The 15,249-nt window shown below is 39.8% G+C and overlaps 2 protein-coding genes across 2 annotated transcripts; both read right to left on the reverse strand.

Annotated features, from left to right (window-relative positions):
* Window positions 1–707: 707 nt before the first annotated feature.
* Window positions 708–2,195, reverse strand: LOC121503770 (UDP-glucuronosyltransferase 2B13-like). Its single transcript, XM_041778358.1, has one exon. The coding sequence runs from the start codon at window positions 2,178–2,180 to the stop codon at window positions 708–710; it is 1,473 nt and encodes a 490-aa protein (XP_041634292.1). The 5' UTR covers window positions 2,181–2,195.
* Window positions 2,196–4,692: 2,497 nt separating this feature from the next.
* On the reverse strand, window positions 4,693–14,214 carry chrna5 (cholinergic receptor, nicotinic, alpha 5). The gene is made up of 9 exons (XM_041787831.1): window positions 14,077–14,214; window positions 13,879–13,925; window positions 13,629–13,769; window positions 9,892–10,043; window positions 9,688–9,732; window positions 8,413–8,522; window positions 8,117–8,294; window positions 7,335–8,030; window positions 4,693–5,918 (listed from the first exon to the last, which is right to left on the reverse strand). Exons 3-9 carry the CDS (start codon window positions 13,714–13,716, stop codon window positions 5,760–5,762), a joined length of 1,428 nt encoding a protein of 475 aa, XP_041643765.1. The 5' UTR covers window positions 13,717–13,769; window positions 13,879–13,925; window positions 14,077–14,214; the 3' UTR covers window positions 4,693–5,759.
* Window positions 14,215–15,249: the final 1,035 nt, after the last annotated feature.

Here is a 15,249-nt window from a genome sequence, read left to right on the forward strand (position 1 = left end):
TGCAGCTCCTGCAAGAATACAGCGTGTGAATAGGCAGCTGAGGGAGGGACTCGTCTGTCAGAAAATCAGAAGAAAACTGTGTGCATTTTTGATGGCGCCCCCCAAACAAAGAAGCTTAAGGCATTAGAGGCATCGTAAAAGCTTTGGTCCTATGAGCTTGAATTCCTTTTTCATAATTTTTCCCCTGGTTTTTCAGTCTCAGTATGTGAGGTCACCTTACATAATGAGTGAAAGCATAACAGGAGTCTGAGCTCACGTTGAAAAGAAAAATCGCCACGCGGGACATTGTGACTCAGGGTTTTCCTCCAACCTTTGTAAGGGGTTGGCCGGTTGTTCTTATGTGTTTTTAAGAAAAGCTGCATCAAACCAACCACTGTGTTAGTGGAGAGAGCTTACTTTGGTCTTCACAGAAATCTTACATCTACAAATTAACCATGAATCCTTGTACTGCAGAAACTTTATTTTTTTATTTAAATCTGAAGGGATGAATTCTGATGGCTTCATGTTAAAGGTTAAAGGCAGTATGTTTAACAGAAATTTATAATTGCAGAAAGATTGAGATTAAGATCCATTCTATCTCCCTTTTTCAATTCATTGCACAAATTACGGTCTATTTTAGTCTAAAAATGTCCAAAAATCCTCCTCATGTTTAAGCATATTTTGTTTAATAAAAATGAAATACACAGGGCACTATATCCCTTGAATGATCAGTCACGCTTTACTTTATTTTTACTCACAGCAGTGCATAAACATCTGATCAACATAAATACTGGTAGTAATAAAACAAGCAGAACTCCTGACAGGAATAAGATTACATCAAAGGAGTGGTAGGAATACCAGGGCATCTTATAGGACTCTGTTCTCAGGTGAGCTGCACCTTTGTGTCTCATGACAAAGTCTATCCAGAAGAGGGCGCTGTCCATAGGTTTCATGGGAGTATCTCTGTGCAGTCTGGAGAGTCTCTGCATGTTCATCCTGTAGGAGGGGTCAGACAGGACCTCTTTCAGGGTCAATAAAAAGTTTTCATCTTTGTCTACAGTGGCTAATGTGAGAATCTTTGCTGCTCCTCTCTCTTTGAGGCGCAGCAGGTTGTCATATTGGTCAAAAAATACAGGAAGACCCACAACTGGAACTCCATGATAGATAGCTTCTTGAAGTCCGTTTGTTCCTCCATGAGCCACAAAGAGTTTTATCTGTGGATGTCCTAAAAGATCATTCTGTGGCATCCAGTCCACCAGCAGAGTGTTGTTGCCCAGATTGGCTGGTTTGTTGCCTTTATGTCTCCAGATGACTTTCTGAGGGACCTTAGCAAAAGCTGCAGCAATCTTGCTAGTCATGTCGGCAGGAAGTTCACTCACAAAAGTCCCAAGAGACATGATGATGACTCCATGCTCTCCAGAACTCTGCACAAACTCCTCCAGGTCTTCAGGAAGAGGTTTTGCAGGCTTACACTGGAAACCTCCAACATAGATGACATTAGGCATGGTGGGACGAGGGAATTCAAAGACAAAGTCTGCCCTCATGAGCCACAAATCTGCTCCCTGTAATAAGTGTCTGTATCTGACTTGAGGGCCAAAGACCTCGTCGCAAACAGCCTGGTACTGTGGGTTAATTAGGAATGCATCCTGAGCTTGCCAAATGAAATAGAATAAAAGGTTTTGAAATCTTTGTATGAAGCTCATTTTGTCTGACAGGCCTGATCCAGTCAGAGGGATGTAAGATAAAGGAGAAGGTGCGATGGCCAAATGTCCCTCTCCACTTGTTATCCATCGCACGTTATAAACCAGGGGAAGCTTCAGAGCATGAGCCAAGATTATACCTGCACCCCATGCAGGATCAGTGAAGACCAAGTCATAGTCATGCTCCTTTAATCTGTTCATTAAATCTTCATCTTTTAACATGCTCCTAGCCATGTTGGTGATTATTCTATGCATGTTAAACATGGCATCAAACATCTCCAGTTGCAAACTTGCAAAGCTTAAAAATGAGCTCTCCCCCCTCTCAATGGCAATGATCTTCTCTAAGATCGGTTTGATGAAGTCATGGTTGAAAGCTTCAACGACAGGAACAGTAATTGTTTTGTAGTGTTGGAAGCCGTCCTGAATGTACCAGCTTTGATTTGTCCGGACCACATCCACTGAGTGACCTTCAGAGTGCAGAGCTTTGATCATAATGTCCATATTCACCCAGTGGCTTCCCTCTAAAGGAACGATCAAGATTCTGCCTCCATGGCATATTCTACATGAGAGAAACACTGTGCACAGCAAGAGAAGAAATGTTGGATTTCCATTTTGTTGCATCTTCAACCTGAAAGAAAAAAAAACATTTGAATCATCTTTGTAAGAATATGAGCTGACAAATTCATAGAAACTGTAGTGTCTGTGACATACCTGTTCATTCTCTGTGCTGCATGTGCTCAGATGTTAGTGTGGACCACCATATGCAACACTGAGTAAATACAAATTCCAGGAGGGCTTATGTAAGTGGACTTTGGATTAGAGCTTCTTTGGGATTTTTTTTCCCCATGAATATGCTACAATGTGGGGTCTTTGTTAAAGCTTTGAGTTGGGACTTGTTACATTTGCTCATTAGTAACCCTTTACCCCCATGGGGACCTCTTTGATAAATCACATAAATAAATGATTAATGTAATGCAAACTAAAACTGGAGTTGCTAAGCTTCTGACCCTTGGGAAAGAGCCAAGGTTGTTCAAATAATAGTGGAATTCTTAGGTTAAATCTGCAAAGGGGCCTAAAAACACAAAGGAATGCCAAATAATTTTCCAGAATAATCTACCCTTACTTTTTTAGATATTTTCATATATGAAAGAAAATTGTTATTCCTTCAACCATTATGCCTCTGGACTTATCCTGTAATTCTGTTGATTCATTTAGCAAGCATAACACCTGCAAAGCTCTAGATCAGAGGCAACAGTGGTAAAAAAAACAATCCTTTCTATCTATTTAGTCTTCTTGGTTTGTATCCTTCTTACTCCAATCTTCTTTGCAGCACTGCTCAAGCTCTGTCAGGTTGCACCTTTTCAAGTCCAGCCACAAATTCTCTACTGGATTGAGGTCTGGGCTTTGACTCAGCCACTCCAGAACATTCACCCTGTCTTTAAACCATTCTGTGTAGCTTTCATTGTATGCTTCAAGTCATTGTCTTGCTGGAAAATAAATCTTCTCCCAAGCCGTAGTTCTCTTGCAAACTGAATCCGCTTGTCTTGCAGTAAAATCTTTTGTCCTATATTTTGGCACATTCAATTTACCCTCTACCTTTACAAGCCTTCCAGGGCCAGCTGCTTAGCATCCCCACAGCATGATGCTGCCACTATTGTGCTTCACAGTGGGGATGGTGTGTAGTTGATATACACTTCCTCAAAAATGTAATTACATATCAAAATGACTTCAAAGTTTGTGACTGGTCCACTGGAAGGCACCAGGCAACTATCAGTCTCTGAGTAATATCTAGGAGCATGTTTTGTCTACTTTGGTGTGAGATAAATGTACAGATTATGGTCAGATGGTTTGCAGCTGAGTGCAAAGCAGTCGGGATGAGAGTCAGAATCAGCACCTCCAAGTCTATGGCCATGGTTCTGGGAAACCGCAGATAACTCCCTCCGGGTGGGGAGTGAGCCTCTGCCTCAGGATAGGGAATTCAAGTATCTTGGGGTCTTGTTCATGAATTAGGGTAAAAGGGAGAGTGAGATTGACAGGCAAATTGGTGCAGTATCAGCAGTACTGCAGTCTGGATTTCTGTGGTGAAGAGAGAGCTGAGCTAAAAGGCAAAGCTTTTGATTTATCAGTAGATCTACGTCCCAACCCTCACCTATGGTCATGAACTCTGGGTAGGGACCAAAAGAATGAGATCACAGATACAAGTGGCTGAAAGGATTTTTTCCTGAAGGTGGCTGGGCTCAGCCTTTGAGATAGGGTGAGACCATTAAACATCTGGAAGGATCTCACAGTGGAGCAGCTGCTCCAACTCATTGAAAGGAGCCAGTTTAGTCAGTTCAGGAATCTGATCAGGGTGTCTCCTGGGTGCCTTCCTTTGGAGTTTGTCCAAGCACGTCTGGCTGGGAGAAGACCTTGGGGAAGACCCAGAGTGTGCTGGAGAGATTCTATATCTGGTCTGGGAACGCTTCAGTACCCCCTTGGAGGAGTTGGAAAGTGTCAGTGGGGAGAGGCATGTCTAGGTCAACTGGATGGACGTCCATTATTCTTGAACTCCAATACAATACGCTTGGTTTCGGTTGCCATAGTTTCCTGGACACAAACAAGCAGAGAGTAGGCAGAGTGTTGCAGAACTACACAGTCGAAATTTGGGTATAGATTTAACCACTAAGTATAAACCAAGCTTAACATGGAAAAATTTTTGGAAACTGCCAAAATTTTTTTTCAAATGTTCAACGATGCATGTGTTAAAACTGCATAAAACCCCACCGCTTCATATTGGACTTTCCTGCATATTTTTTCTGTTCATATGTTTCACACATTTAAACAAAATCTAAACAAAAAGCCGAAAATTCACAGCATTTTCTATCTGCTCATCACTTTTTATTTATACTCTACATTCAATGTAGTATAGCAACCACAACATTAGTGCAGCAGATGTCAAAACCTCAGTCACCAACGTGTTCATGCTTGTCATTGTGCCTTTGTTTCTTCTCATCAAAGCTGCAATGTGGTGGCATGGCCATGCAGTGGCAGTGCAGGCTCAACAAAGGCTGACAGCGACTTCCTCGTTGTTGATGGTGGTGAATATAGAGAACCTCTGGCCTGTTATTACTTGTCTCTAAGTCTTCTGAGGTATCTGCATGCAACATCAATCAAACAACAAGGCCTGCCTCATTTTAACTGACGCTAGGTCTTAATGCTAAGCTACAGTAGGCTAAAAACATCCTGGATTTATATTATCTTTGTACCTGTCTCATACAAAGGATAGTATTACAGTCCACAGAAGAATATGTCCTCTTGCTGAGAGGAAGCTGTGCTGGAGAAATTCAAGTATTGGCAAGAAAGTCAACCTCTCCTTCATCCCACACACAGTCAAGTGGAATAAATAGAGAAATATTAAACCATGTGGGTATCTGTGCTTGACCTGCATGCACTCAGAATTATCATGTGTAAATTGAGATTATGTAACTGTAGCGACATAGGTGTTTTTATAGAATTTTCTGTAGTTCTCATCTGAGAATTGTGCTCCAGCTCTTACATCAAATTTCAAATGATTACCTTCCAGAATATTCCACTGAATTTCAATATAAACATGACAGTTGCTGATGCCATGATATCAGGGTTGAATCATTCATTATATTTAAAGTATGTACTACAGATAAAGTGGTAAGCTTCCGAATCAGAGACTATCATAGAAAGTGAATAGAAAGATGTAAAGCTCTATGTAAAATTAGAACAAAAGTCCCCTTCCATCTATTGTGTGTGGATCTATTTATCTTATTGATGAGCTGCCATGACAGGGACAAAGTTGTACTGAGCTGAAATAAATCTGTTTTTATCATTTTTCTCACAAATACAGAACTCTAAATCCCCCTCAAAGTAAAAACATGTTTCTGCGAGATAAACTCAGCAAACAGCAGCCTGATCTCTGGCACAGCTTCAGCTCAGAGAGTGACTGCAGATAATCACAGCAGGGCCAGTATCTGAGTGCTAATCTCACTATTTCAGTCCCAACTATGAGCCATAACAAGCTGTTTTATGTGCTTTGCCTCCATCAGTCAGTTGTGAGCTGGAGCGTGGTTATTAGAGGATGCTTCCAGCGTGGTTAGGGACGATGATGTTGGCCCATTTGTAAATAACTGGTATGAAGAGGAGAGCAGAGCCCAGGATAGACACCAAGAGGAAAGCCCAAAGAAACATTCGATCCAGGACCTGGGCTACAAACTTCCAGTCTTGAACCACCTGGGACAAAAAAGAAGCATGTTAGTTTCCAGTTATACAAATGTTAGAAAAAGTAACAATACAAATGACAATGACAATGGAAAGCAACTTACACACATTATCATGAAAAATAACAAAGCTGGAATGTGGCCAATGATGACAGTATAGCCATGACTGTTACTAAACATAGAATTTTTGATAGTTTTTTGTTGTTCTTTCTATACCAATTCCACTACAATGATTTTAGTACTGGCAGATACTGTACCTAAAGCATACATCCCAATTACTATTAAAATATACAGCATATTATAACAATGGCCATTTTATTTTGTAAAGGCTTTTGGCTATATCCCATAATCAATTTGAGTGCTATTATTGTTGTATGGGTTGGTCATGCTCATCATAAAAATATTAAACTATATAAAAACATCGAAGTAGCAACAAGCTAAGCTAAAGTAAGCCACAGCTTGGCTCACTGTTTATCTGAATGTTGGAGAAACATAAAAATCTTTAAATTAAAACATAATAACTGGTAACTACTGAACTGGAGCACACATGGTTTAGGTAACTCTTGACCTGAGCTTTCTTTTAACAGTGAAATGAAACATTAGGGAGCAGTGGCGGAATGATTTTTCATCACTGTGGCTGCAGGGAGATGATGCAGTGGCTTAACCAGTGTTTGATAAAAGGGACAAACAAGCATGCTATTAATAGTGATTAAAGAAATGAATGCACTAACTGTAGATTGCAGTTAATCGCAATTAATATGATTAATCTTGATAGCCCTACAAACACAAAGAGGTCAAAATCACAAATTCCTGCAGACCTTTTTGAACTAGTCACCTTCAGGCAGGCCAAAAAATGATTGTTAATAATCAATATCTTATTTCTCTTATCTTATTATAAGATCTGTAATTGGAGGAGTGGATGTGGATGGTGGTAGAGCACGTCATCTCTTATCAGTAGGTCAGGTTTTGATTCCCTGCTCCTGTAAGCAGCTTAACCCCAGTTTGCTTCTTCTGCTGAAGCAGTGGTGTATAAAAGTGTTTGAGCAGGCATGGCTAAGACTAAGGGGTACTTTTCATAGCAGCCTCAACCATCAGGTTGTGATCATAGAGTGAATGGGTAGGCATTACCTGGTGTAAAAAGCACTTTGGGTAGTCAGATTAGAAAAGTTCATACATGCTCAAATGACTTTACAAAATTAAAAGAAAAGTTTTGCTAAGATTTATGGGCTTTGATGAATGTTTCATTCATTAATTTTGTGTTGCTAATGTCATATGATACCTTACCTTAAACTACTTTCTCTTTTGCATCATAATTTAGGAATCAGGATGGGTGTACTGACTACACAAAGGCCTCTAAGATATTCCCAGTTCTTGCTCTGGAATTGGATCACCTTTACAGCGAAGTAAACCCTTAACTCTGCATACTCACCTCTCTGACCTCATTTTCTTTAACCACATGCATGGTGATATAGCGAATTGAATCCAAAGCAGCTTCGAGGCTGTGTCTGGTGTAGAGAAGAGGAGTCAGTTCAGGTTGTGGGTCCTTGATCAGACCCAGTCCTACTGCACCTCTGGCTCTGGCTGCTCCAGCTGTGGCGTAGCGATCTGCATGGCTGCGCATGCACAGCAGCTTAGGCAGCTGGTGCAGAAAAATCCTCCTCACCCAGGGTGCCATACCATGGTGTGTAGAAGAGGAGCGATGGTGGATGTTGATGGCAAAGACAGTGATGATGATAGAGAGAGTGACAAAGATCATGGTGAAGACCAGATACTCTCCAATGAGAGGGATAGCCTTAGAGGAGGACGGGATTATCTCTTCGATGACCAGGAGAAAAACCGTGAGTGATACCAGGACTGAGGTGCAGAGAGAGATCTTTTCTCCTCCGTTAGAAGGCAGATAGAAGACAAGGATGGTGAGGAAGGAAAGGCCAATGCAGGGAATGATAAGAAAGAGGGTGTAGAAAAGAGGCAGCCTGCGGATGATGAAGAAGTAGGTTATGGTGGGATAGGATGAGCTGCTGTCTGTCCTGACACCACGGCTGCCAGTGGCTTTTACTATCTCCCATTCACCGTTGTCAAAATAGTCCTGCTTGTCCACGTGGAAGTCTTCCAGTGTGATATCCACCTGATAAATACAGAGATAACTTCACGTCATTCACTGTCAATGCCTTAAGTAGTGTGCCATGCTTGTACAACAAAGTAAAAACCCACCTGGGATCCATCATACGTCCAAGAACCAAACTTCATAGAACAATTCTGGAGGTCAAAGGGGAAGAAGGTGACGTCAATGGTGCAGGCTGACTTGTAATTGGCTGGTGGGGTCCATGTTATGGTTCCATCATACTTTACAACAGCCTTAGTGACCGTTCCCTCAAATCGCCCATCCGAACTGTTGAAAGAAAAACATTCATTTATCTTGAATATATAGAACTTACAGCTAGATGACAGATTTTTTCATTATAAGGCATTTGTTAGCACAATTTCCTTCTGTATCTAATAATACATACTTATCATACAGTACAATGTCAGGGAGCCAGATGCGGTCTGACGGGACTCGTATTATGGTGATACCCAGATAGTCATTAGGGTTCCATCTCAGCTTCATGTCAATCCACTCCTAAATTATAGAAAAAATTAGGAATAACAAGTAAAAATGAAGCTGAGGGGGCTTGACAAAAAGTTTTAACTTTTGGTAATCTGCCTAGTATATTTTTCCTGCTGAGAGCTTAATGGAAATACAGATAACATCCATGTTTGTATGCTACAAAGGTACCGCTGACATCACAAAGATTGTCAAACTGGCCAGACAACAGCTTGCTAATAATAATTTACCAACTGATAAGCAAATGCTAACCAATTTAGCTAAACAGAATACAAGGCTTATGAATAAAAATGATAACTGTGGGTTTTTGTTGGATGTTGACTGAGGCAGAGGTTTCTCATCTTTGAGCTTTGCTAAGCTAACCCAGCCTCTGAAGCCTTTATTGTTAGAGTAAAAATATTTTGCATATTGTCTTCTACAGAGTCTATAAAAGGTATTCACCCCCTTGGATGTTTAACCCTCTTATTAATTAAATAAAACGTTATTGGTCAAAATAATTTGCCTTTTTAACACAAAAAAATTACAAATAACCTCTAAATGTCAAAGTGAATGTAGATTTCTACAAAGTCATTTAAATGAAATAAAATGTTATGTTATGTCCCAATTCTAAGCCATTGAAAAGCTTTCTTCTACATGCAACTTTACAAAAAATATTGTATCTAGATTACTAAGCACAAATGCTGTACATGATCAGTACCTTAAGATAGAACACTGTGAAGGATAAGCCATTCTTTCCATTTTGCAAATAACAGTGATAGATACATATTACTAGGTTCAATGCCCTTCATTTCTCTCTTTGCTTGATTCTATCCATCACAGTGAAAGGGAGCAGCTAACCTTCATGGTACAGCCTGCTCTGGGCGGATAATTCATAAAATGTGTGACAGATAAGACACCCATGACCATGAATTAGGGTGACAGGAGCAGGAGCAGGAGTGGAGGAGGAGGGGGGCTTGTGATGAAAGGTGCGTGGGCAGTGAGCACCATGAGGACTCATCAAGATAAGAAGAGTCGGTGAAATGCCACCTGAGCAGATTAAAAGAGGGTGTAAAGAGGCTGACCAACTGTGTCTAAGTACCATGTAAGGCAGAGGTTGTTTAAAAATATTCCACAGCAATAATCATACCCTAACCAATCTACATGCCATGTTGTATCATTTGTTTAGGTCAGCTCTACTTGCCTGTTTCATCCACACATTGGTTGTCATCCGCTGATTTTTCTCATCCTAGAACAGTAAAATGTCGACAGTAGAATATTATTTAAGAAAAGCAGCCGAGTCGACAAATATAGTACTAGATTGAAGCACTCTGTCTGCCCACCTTACTTTGTTTGTAGTGTAGTCTTTGACACACAGTCATAAACAATATCATAAATATGTGCTCACCACATCAACCAGCTGGGAGATAGCAAGTCCAAACTTCACCCGTATCGTCTGGTTTAAGTATTCTACTGGACGAACCCATTTCTGGTAGTTTCCAAAGAGGTATTTGAACAGCTTGTCCTCTGCTTTTGCATAGGAGGAGAGTTTTGGAACCCCTAAAAGGCATAAAAAGACAGCATGAACTTATAAACTTGTAGATAGCGCGGCACCTTTGGTTGAATCACTACTCCCATAGAAGACTCTCAGTAAAAGTTATAGTACTCTCACTGCATTTCTTTCTCTGACCTTACTCCAGTGTTTAATTCAAATGTTAAATCTCAAAGCAAAGCTTAAATCCAGGCGGCAATGAATACTTAACATAAGAATAATACTTCAAACGAATGAAAAGCCTGAATATCAATGCCAGAATAAGCAAATTAACACTTGATACCATGCACTCAATGTGAAAATGATGATTATAGAGTATCTGTAGGAGGCTGGATATGCCTTTTAATTTCTCTACTTTTCTATCCACTAGAGACTTTGTAGTCACAGGTTTATGTTGTTGTGTGTTATAAATCAAGAATAAAGTTGACAAAGAGGAGAATCCTGCCATCTAGTCTTTTATGAGTGTTTTGGATAAGGCATAGATTTGTGTTTTTATGCTTTGATTCTCTTCTTTACTACATTCTCACTCACCACAGTCAGAAATTCAAATGCATTTTTGCCTGTTTTGCAAGCTGACTCATTTGAGTGTTGATTAGGCAGGCATATTTAAGTGAAATCGTTAGAAACAATCACTGCTTACTGATCAAATACGGTATGTATAAATGTAGGTTCATATCGGATGTGTTTTTATGTGACAAGACTGTCAACAGCTAAAGGCCAAAACTTGACTTGAGCTTTGCACTTTATCTGCAAATATTTCTTACCCCTGCATGCACTTGTAGTCATGACGTTCAGTGTAAGAGATATGTGAGAGTTTTATTCTGATTTAAACTGCAGTCAAACTGCTGCATTGTTTTTCTGAGGCATGGCTCCTTTTCACTGCAGAACATATCGATTACAGTGTGAATTACGCACAATTTCTTTCATCTTGCTGCTTAAATCATTCACAAAGCGGTAATATACTCAATTTATGGACCCAGAACGTGGCTGGAAATCTACCACAAGACTGAGCATAAATGTTCAGTGTCACCCTTTCAGCGCTTGTGGATCAATAAAGACGAGGCCCCTACACCCCCCAATCGATGACTGCGTGATAAGAAAATTCATCATTTCTGCAGCTTCTCTGACACTATCATTATTATCATCTTTCACCAAAAAGCAACTAGCAGACGGCTGGAGTCTGCATGATTATGTTTCAGTGTATGATGAACTGAACGTGTGAAAGCAGAATTTACAAACACAGGAATGTAATGTATGTGCTATGAGGTAAAGGCAATGCTCTATTTCACCTTAAGCTGAGTAATATTAATATTTAACATGGACTGATTCCTGCATTTTTAAGAAGAGCTGAGTCAGTGCTTATTGCTGACTGTGGGTGCAGGAGAAGGCACACGATTTTCTTCATTATCAAGTATAAACTGAATTTATCACGCACGGTATACACAATTTAGCACCATAGAGGCAGCTGGGATTACCTAGGGATCCACCTTAGATGACACATATGTATAAGCAGATGAATAAGCAAAACATTAATGATGGACAGAAGGACATTTATTCAATGTGAAGCAGAAGTCAGATGAGTGTACTATCAATACATAGCTGTGCAGGCACTGTCATGGCAACAGCAACAATATTCCCTCTTACTCTACTGCCAATGGACTATACTTGACTTTATCATTTGTCGCTTTCCTTTTGCCTAACACTGCATTTAACGAATTCCTCTGTCCATCCAGCTTTGCTGTCGGTCCATAACTTAAGCTTAACACATTTTCACTTGCTGTTTCTGCTAGCTGTTGTTATTGTTGCGGTGGCTACAATTTTCAAGTCAAACTGTGGTTGTCTCAGTCAAGTTATGAGCTTGTATCAGCCTTGTTAACCTTGAGGCTGTACATATAATACTTGGAATTTCACTTTACTGGAAACTTCTAAACATTAGTCTTTATAATAAGGTGCTGAGAAGCAAAACAATTGTTGATGCACCAAAAAAGTAAATAAAATGTCTTGTTTACTGATATGAAGCCACAAAAAAGTAGAATTCTGTTACGTTCTGATAGCAGACTGTTTTAAAGAATGCCAAAAGCAGCATTGCCCGCTGTTTAACATTACTGTTTTTTTATTTTGTCTCATGTCATGAAAAGAATAACAAAAAAATTTAAGAAATAGGTCAAGCTGTTGTGTTACATCTCCTGTGTGGAGTTACTATCTTGTAATGACACTGGCTGAAATCACATTACAACCAACAAATGTACAAAAAAAACATCAGCAACAAGATCAACTATTTCTCAGAAGTGTAAAGTAACTTATTACATTTACTCAGTGTATTGTAACTGAGTAGTTTTTGGCTACTTGTACTTTTTGAGAGAATTTTGAAATCAGTACTTTTACTTCTACTTAGTAAGTTTTAACCAGAACTGTAACTGTACTTTTACTTGAGTGCAATTCCCCCGTTTACTTTTTTAACCTCTGTTGACTACACAGTAGCATATAGCGAGATAACGCTTCCACATCACATCCCAAAACTTGTGTTGATACTTCAAGGTTAAACACTTTGAAGTTGATTTTTACTCCCAAAGTGAAGTTTTTAACTCACTCTGTAAAGAGTCAGCTGATCTAAGCTCGGGGGGAGGTGTGGGCCAAGTTCCCAATCATGCCCTTGGGCAAGTGTTGAGATCTGTTTTATATGTGTTTAGTTGTGTTTGGGTGTTGCCTGTTGTATAGTGATCCATGCTGGGGTTCTTTTGGTCATATTTCCTGTGGGTTGTTGTTACAGATTTGCAACCTGAGTGAAGTTATCCAATGTGTTAGGGCTCCTGTCTGTGACTTTAGGTATTCTGAAAGGATGCCTTGCCTTGAGGTTGACTCTTTCTTTGTTCTTGCCAGAAGAGACCAACCCTGCTACAGATTTTCAAGAGTTGCTTCAGCTCTGTCAAACTATAAAATATTTAAAACTTTCAAAAGTGATGTTTTACTATATGTAGTTTGGACCAATTCTAGACACTTTTAAAGTACTAAATTTAACTATAAATTGGAAAGCCCAGCCTGCCTTTTTCCTTATTTTATTCTAACTAGGTATTTTTGCAGTATAACACTAATACTGATAGCAAATAAATAACATTTTTCTCTTTATCCACAGGGAGTGGCAAAAGCCAAACAAACCAAAAGTTTCCAGTAGGAGCTTTAATAAGTTTTAGGAGAAACAACCGACGAACTGTAAGTGCTTTTGTACATTGCAGAGTAAGAGATGAAAATATGCTGCTTTTTCGATAACTGGAATGTTTCCTCATATATGGTGCAATAAACTAAGCTCAGTTTTGCTTTCTTAAATCTAAATATATTATCTGGTCAAAAAGAGAAAGTTAAATGAAAAATAAAATTAGAACGTAAGACAAACCAATCCCACACATATATTTTAGTTTGACTCCAAATTTTCATGCTCCATTCACCCTTCACTGACCATCTGCCAGTATTTTTTCTTACATGGTTTTTGACACTTCCACTGGAGTCCAGCTTGTCCTCATCTATACCATCTGTCACACTCCAGCTATCAACAGGCTATAATATGACGAGACATATCCAGTCCTTAGGAAACTTACGCAGTGAGTGGCACAGGTGGCAACAGCACAGCAAAGGCAGCAGCAGCAGCAATGCAAGAGAGGTGGCTGCCCCTCCTGCTCTAAACATCGTATCAGAGGTGGCACTGGATCCACACACCTAGTCCCTTGGGCATCACAGAGCTGGAAGATAAATAAATAAAACAGAGGTTATTGTGTACCCTGAGAAACGTCTTAGCTATGAGAGTACAGAGTTAAGGGTCTGAATTCTGAAGGAGTCAGTAAAGTATACCTCCAGAAAAACGACATGCAATCTCAATGGATTACCTCGGATATGCACTGTAAAGACAGAAAAGATGATAATAACAAGAAATTAATAACACATCTTTAATGGACAGCACAAGCCTGAATGCACTCTACCCTCACTTTGTATGCTTGACCCTCTCTCAGGTAATTGTTCCATTTTACACAGTAAACAATGCAGACATACCTGCTTAAGTCTTTTCCATCAATACACAATCCTGAGTGGTGGTGGTTGTGGTACTGACAACAGCGGCAGTGCAGCTCTAGCAGGGCTCCTCCATTGCACGCAGGTTCCTTCTCTCGCCTCATACAGATGCTGCTTCACTCCCTGCTGCCTCCAATTGTGCAAAGACAACGCATCCTCCTCCTCCTCCTCTTCCATATAGAGAGTCCGCCCCCTTTTCGCCACCACAACATCCCCCTCCTCCCCGTCTTCTATCATTCTCATGGTCACTAATAACAGGCGGGGATAGTCGCCCCCTCCATTCAGCCGGCTCTTCACAGTGGCAGGAGATTCTGCTGCACATTAACATTTTCCTGCCTCTTATCTGATGGCGCACACAGTGATATGTGATGCAACATTTTGTCCTTCCACTCACTGACAATCTCTCAGGATGAGTGTGCATGTGCATGTGTGTGCTGGCTGCCATGGCGACAGCATAATGTGGGGGACCCAGAGATGCTGCAAGTGATTGGAAAAAAAAATCAATATCCAGCCTGTGGTTAAAAATAAATTTTTATAATAAAGGATGAATATCAATTTCTTAGATTGATATTTATAATTAACGCAGTTTTAATTTTTAATTGTATTTATCTGAATGTGTGAGGCTATGACAGTCTTACATACACTGAACTGCTTTATCTTTTCAATGTTGTAAAAGGGAATGGCTTTATTGTTATGAAAGCATGAATCCTTCTACATTTCCTACAGAATTTAAAGAGGTTGAAAATGGGCTAAAAATGAGTAACAGAACTTTCATTCTCACACAGATTACTCAGTCTTCTGCTGTTCAGATATGAAGATGGCAATTTGTTCCTGATGCAATCTTTCATCCAGAGACCTTGAGAAAGAAATCCTGATGCAAGATGATGAGGGATTACCTGTTAAGCATAGATGAACTAATGTTCAGTTTTATCTACTGTGGATTTTTCTTAATCAAATGTGAAAATGGCTTTAAGTGAATACATGTTAAAAGGTCAGATTTTGCAGCTTTTTTACAGCCTTACAAGTGATGCAGGGATTATTTACATTTCTAATAACAAAGCTTTAGAGAATCATATCACAGCACTGAGACTGCTCTGTTGAAAGGGTTTAAGACATCTTCTTTGACACAAATTGTGGTAGAAATTCAGTTTTAGT

The sequence above is a fragment of the Cheilinus undulatus genome, linkage group 1 (genome assembly GCF_018320785.1).
Source record: "Cheilinus undulatus linkage group 1, ASM1832078v1, whole genome shotgun sequence".
Classification (NCBI taxonomy): domain Eukaryota; kingdom Metazoa; phylum Chordata; class Actinopteri; order Labriformes; family Labridae; genus Cheilinus; species Cheilinus undulatus.

Coding starts and splice junctions, on each gene's coding strand:
- LOC121503770 (XM_041778358.1), bottom strand. CDS start 2,180: ATGGACATTATGATCAAAGCTCTGCACTCTGAAGGTCACTCAGTGGAT.
- chrna5 (XM_041787831.1), bottom strand. CDS start 13,716: ATGTTTAGAGCAGGAGGGGCAGCCACCTCTCTTGCATTGCTGCTGCTG. Junction 8,523..9,687: donor CCAATGTGTGGATGAAACAG/GCAAGTAGAGCT, acceptor TCTATAATTTAG/GAGTGGATTGACATGAAGCT. Junction 8,295..8,412: donor GACATTGTACTGTATGATAA/GTATGTATTATT, acceptor TTCTTTCAACAG/TTCGGATGGGCGATTTGAGG.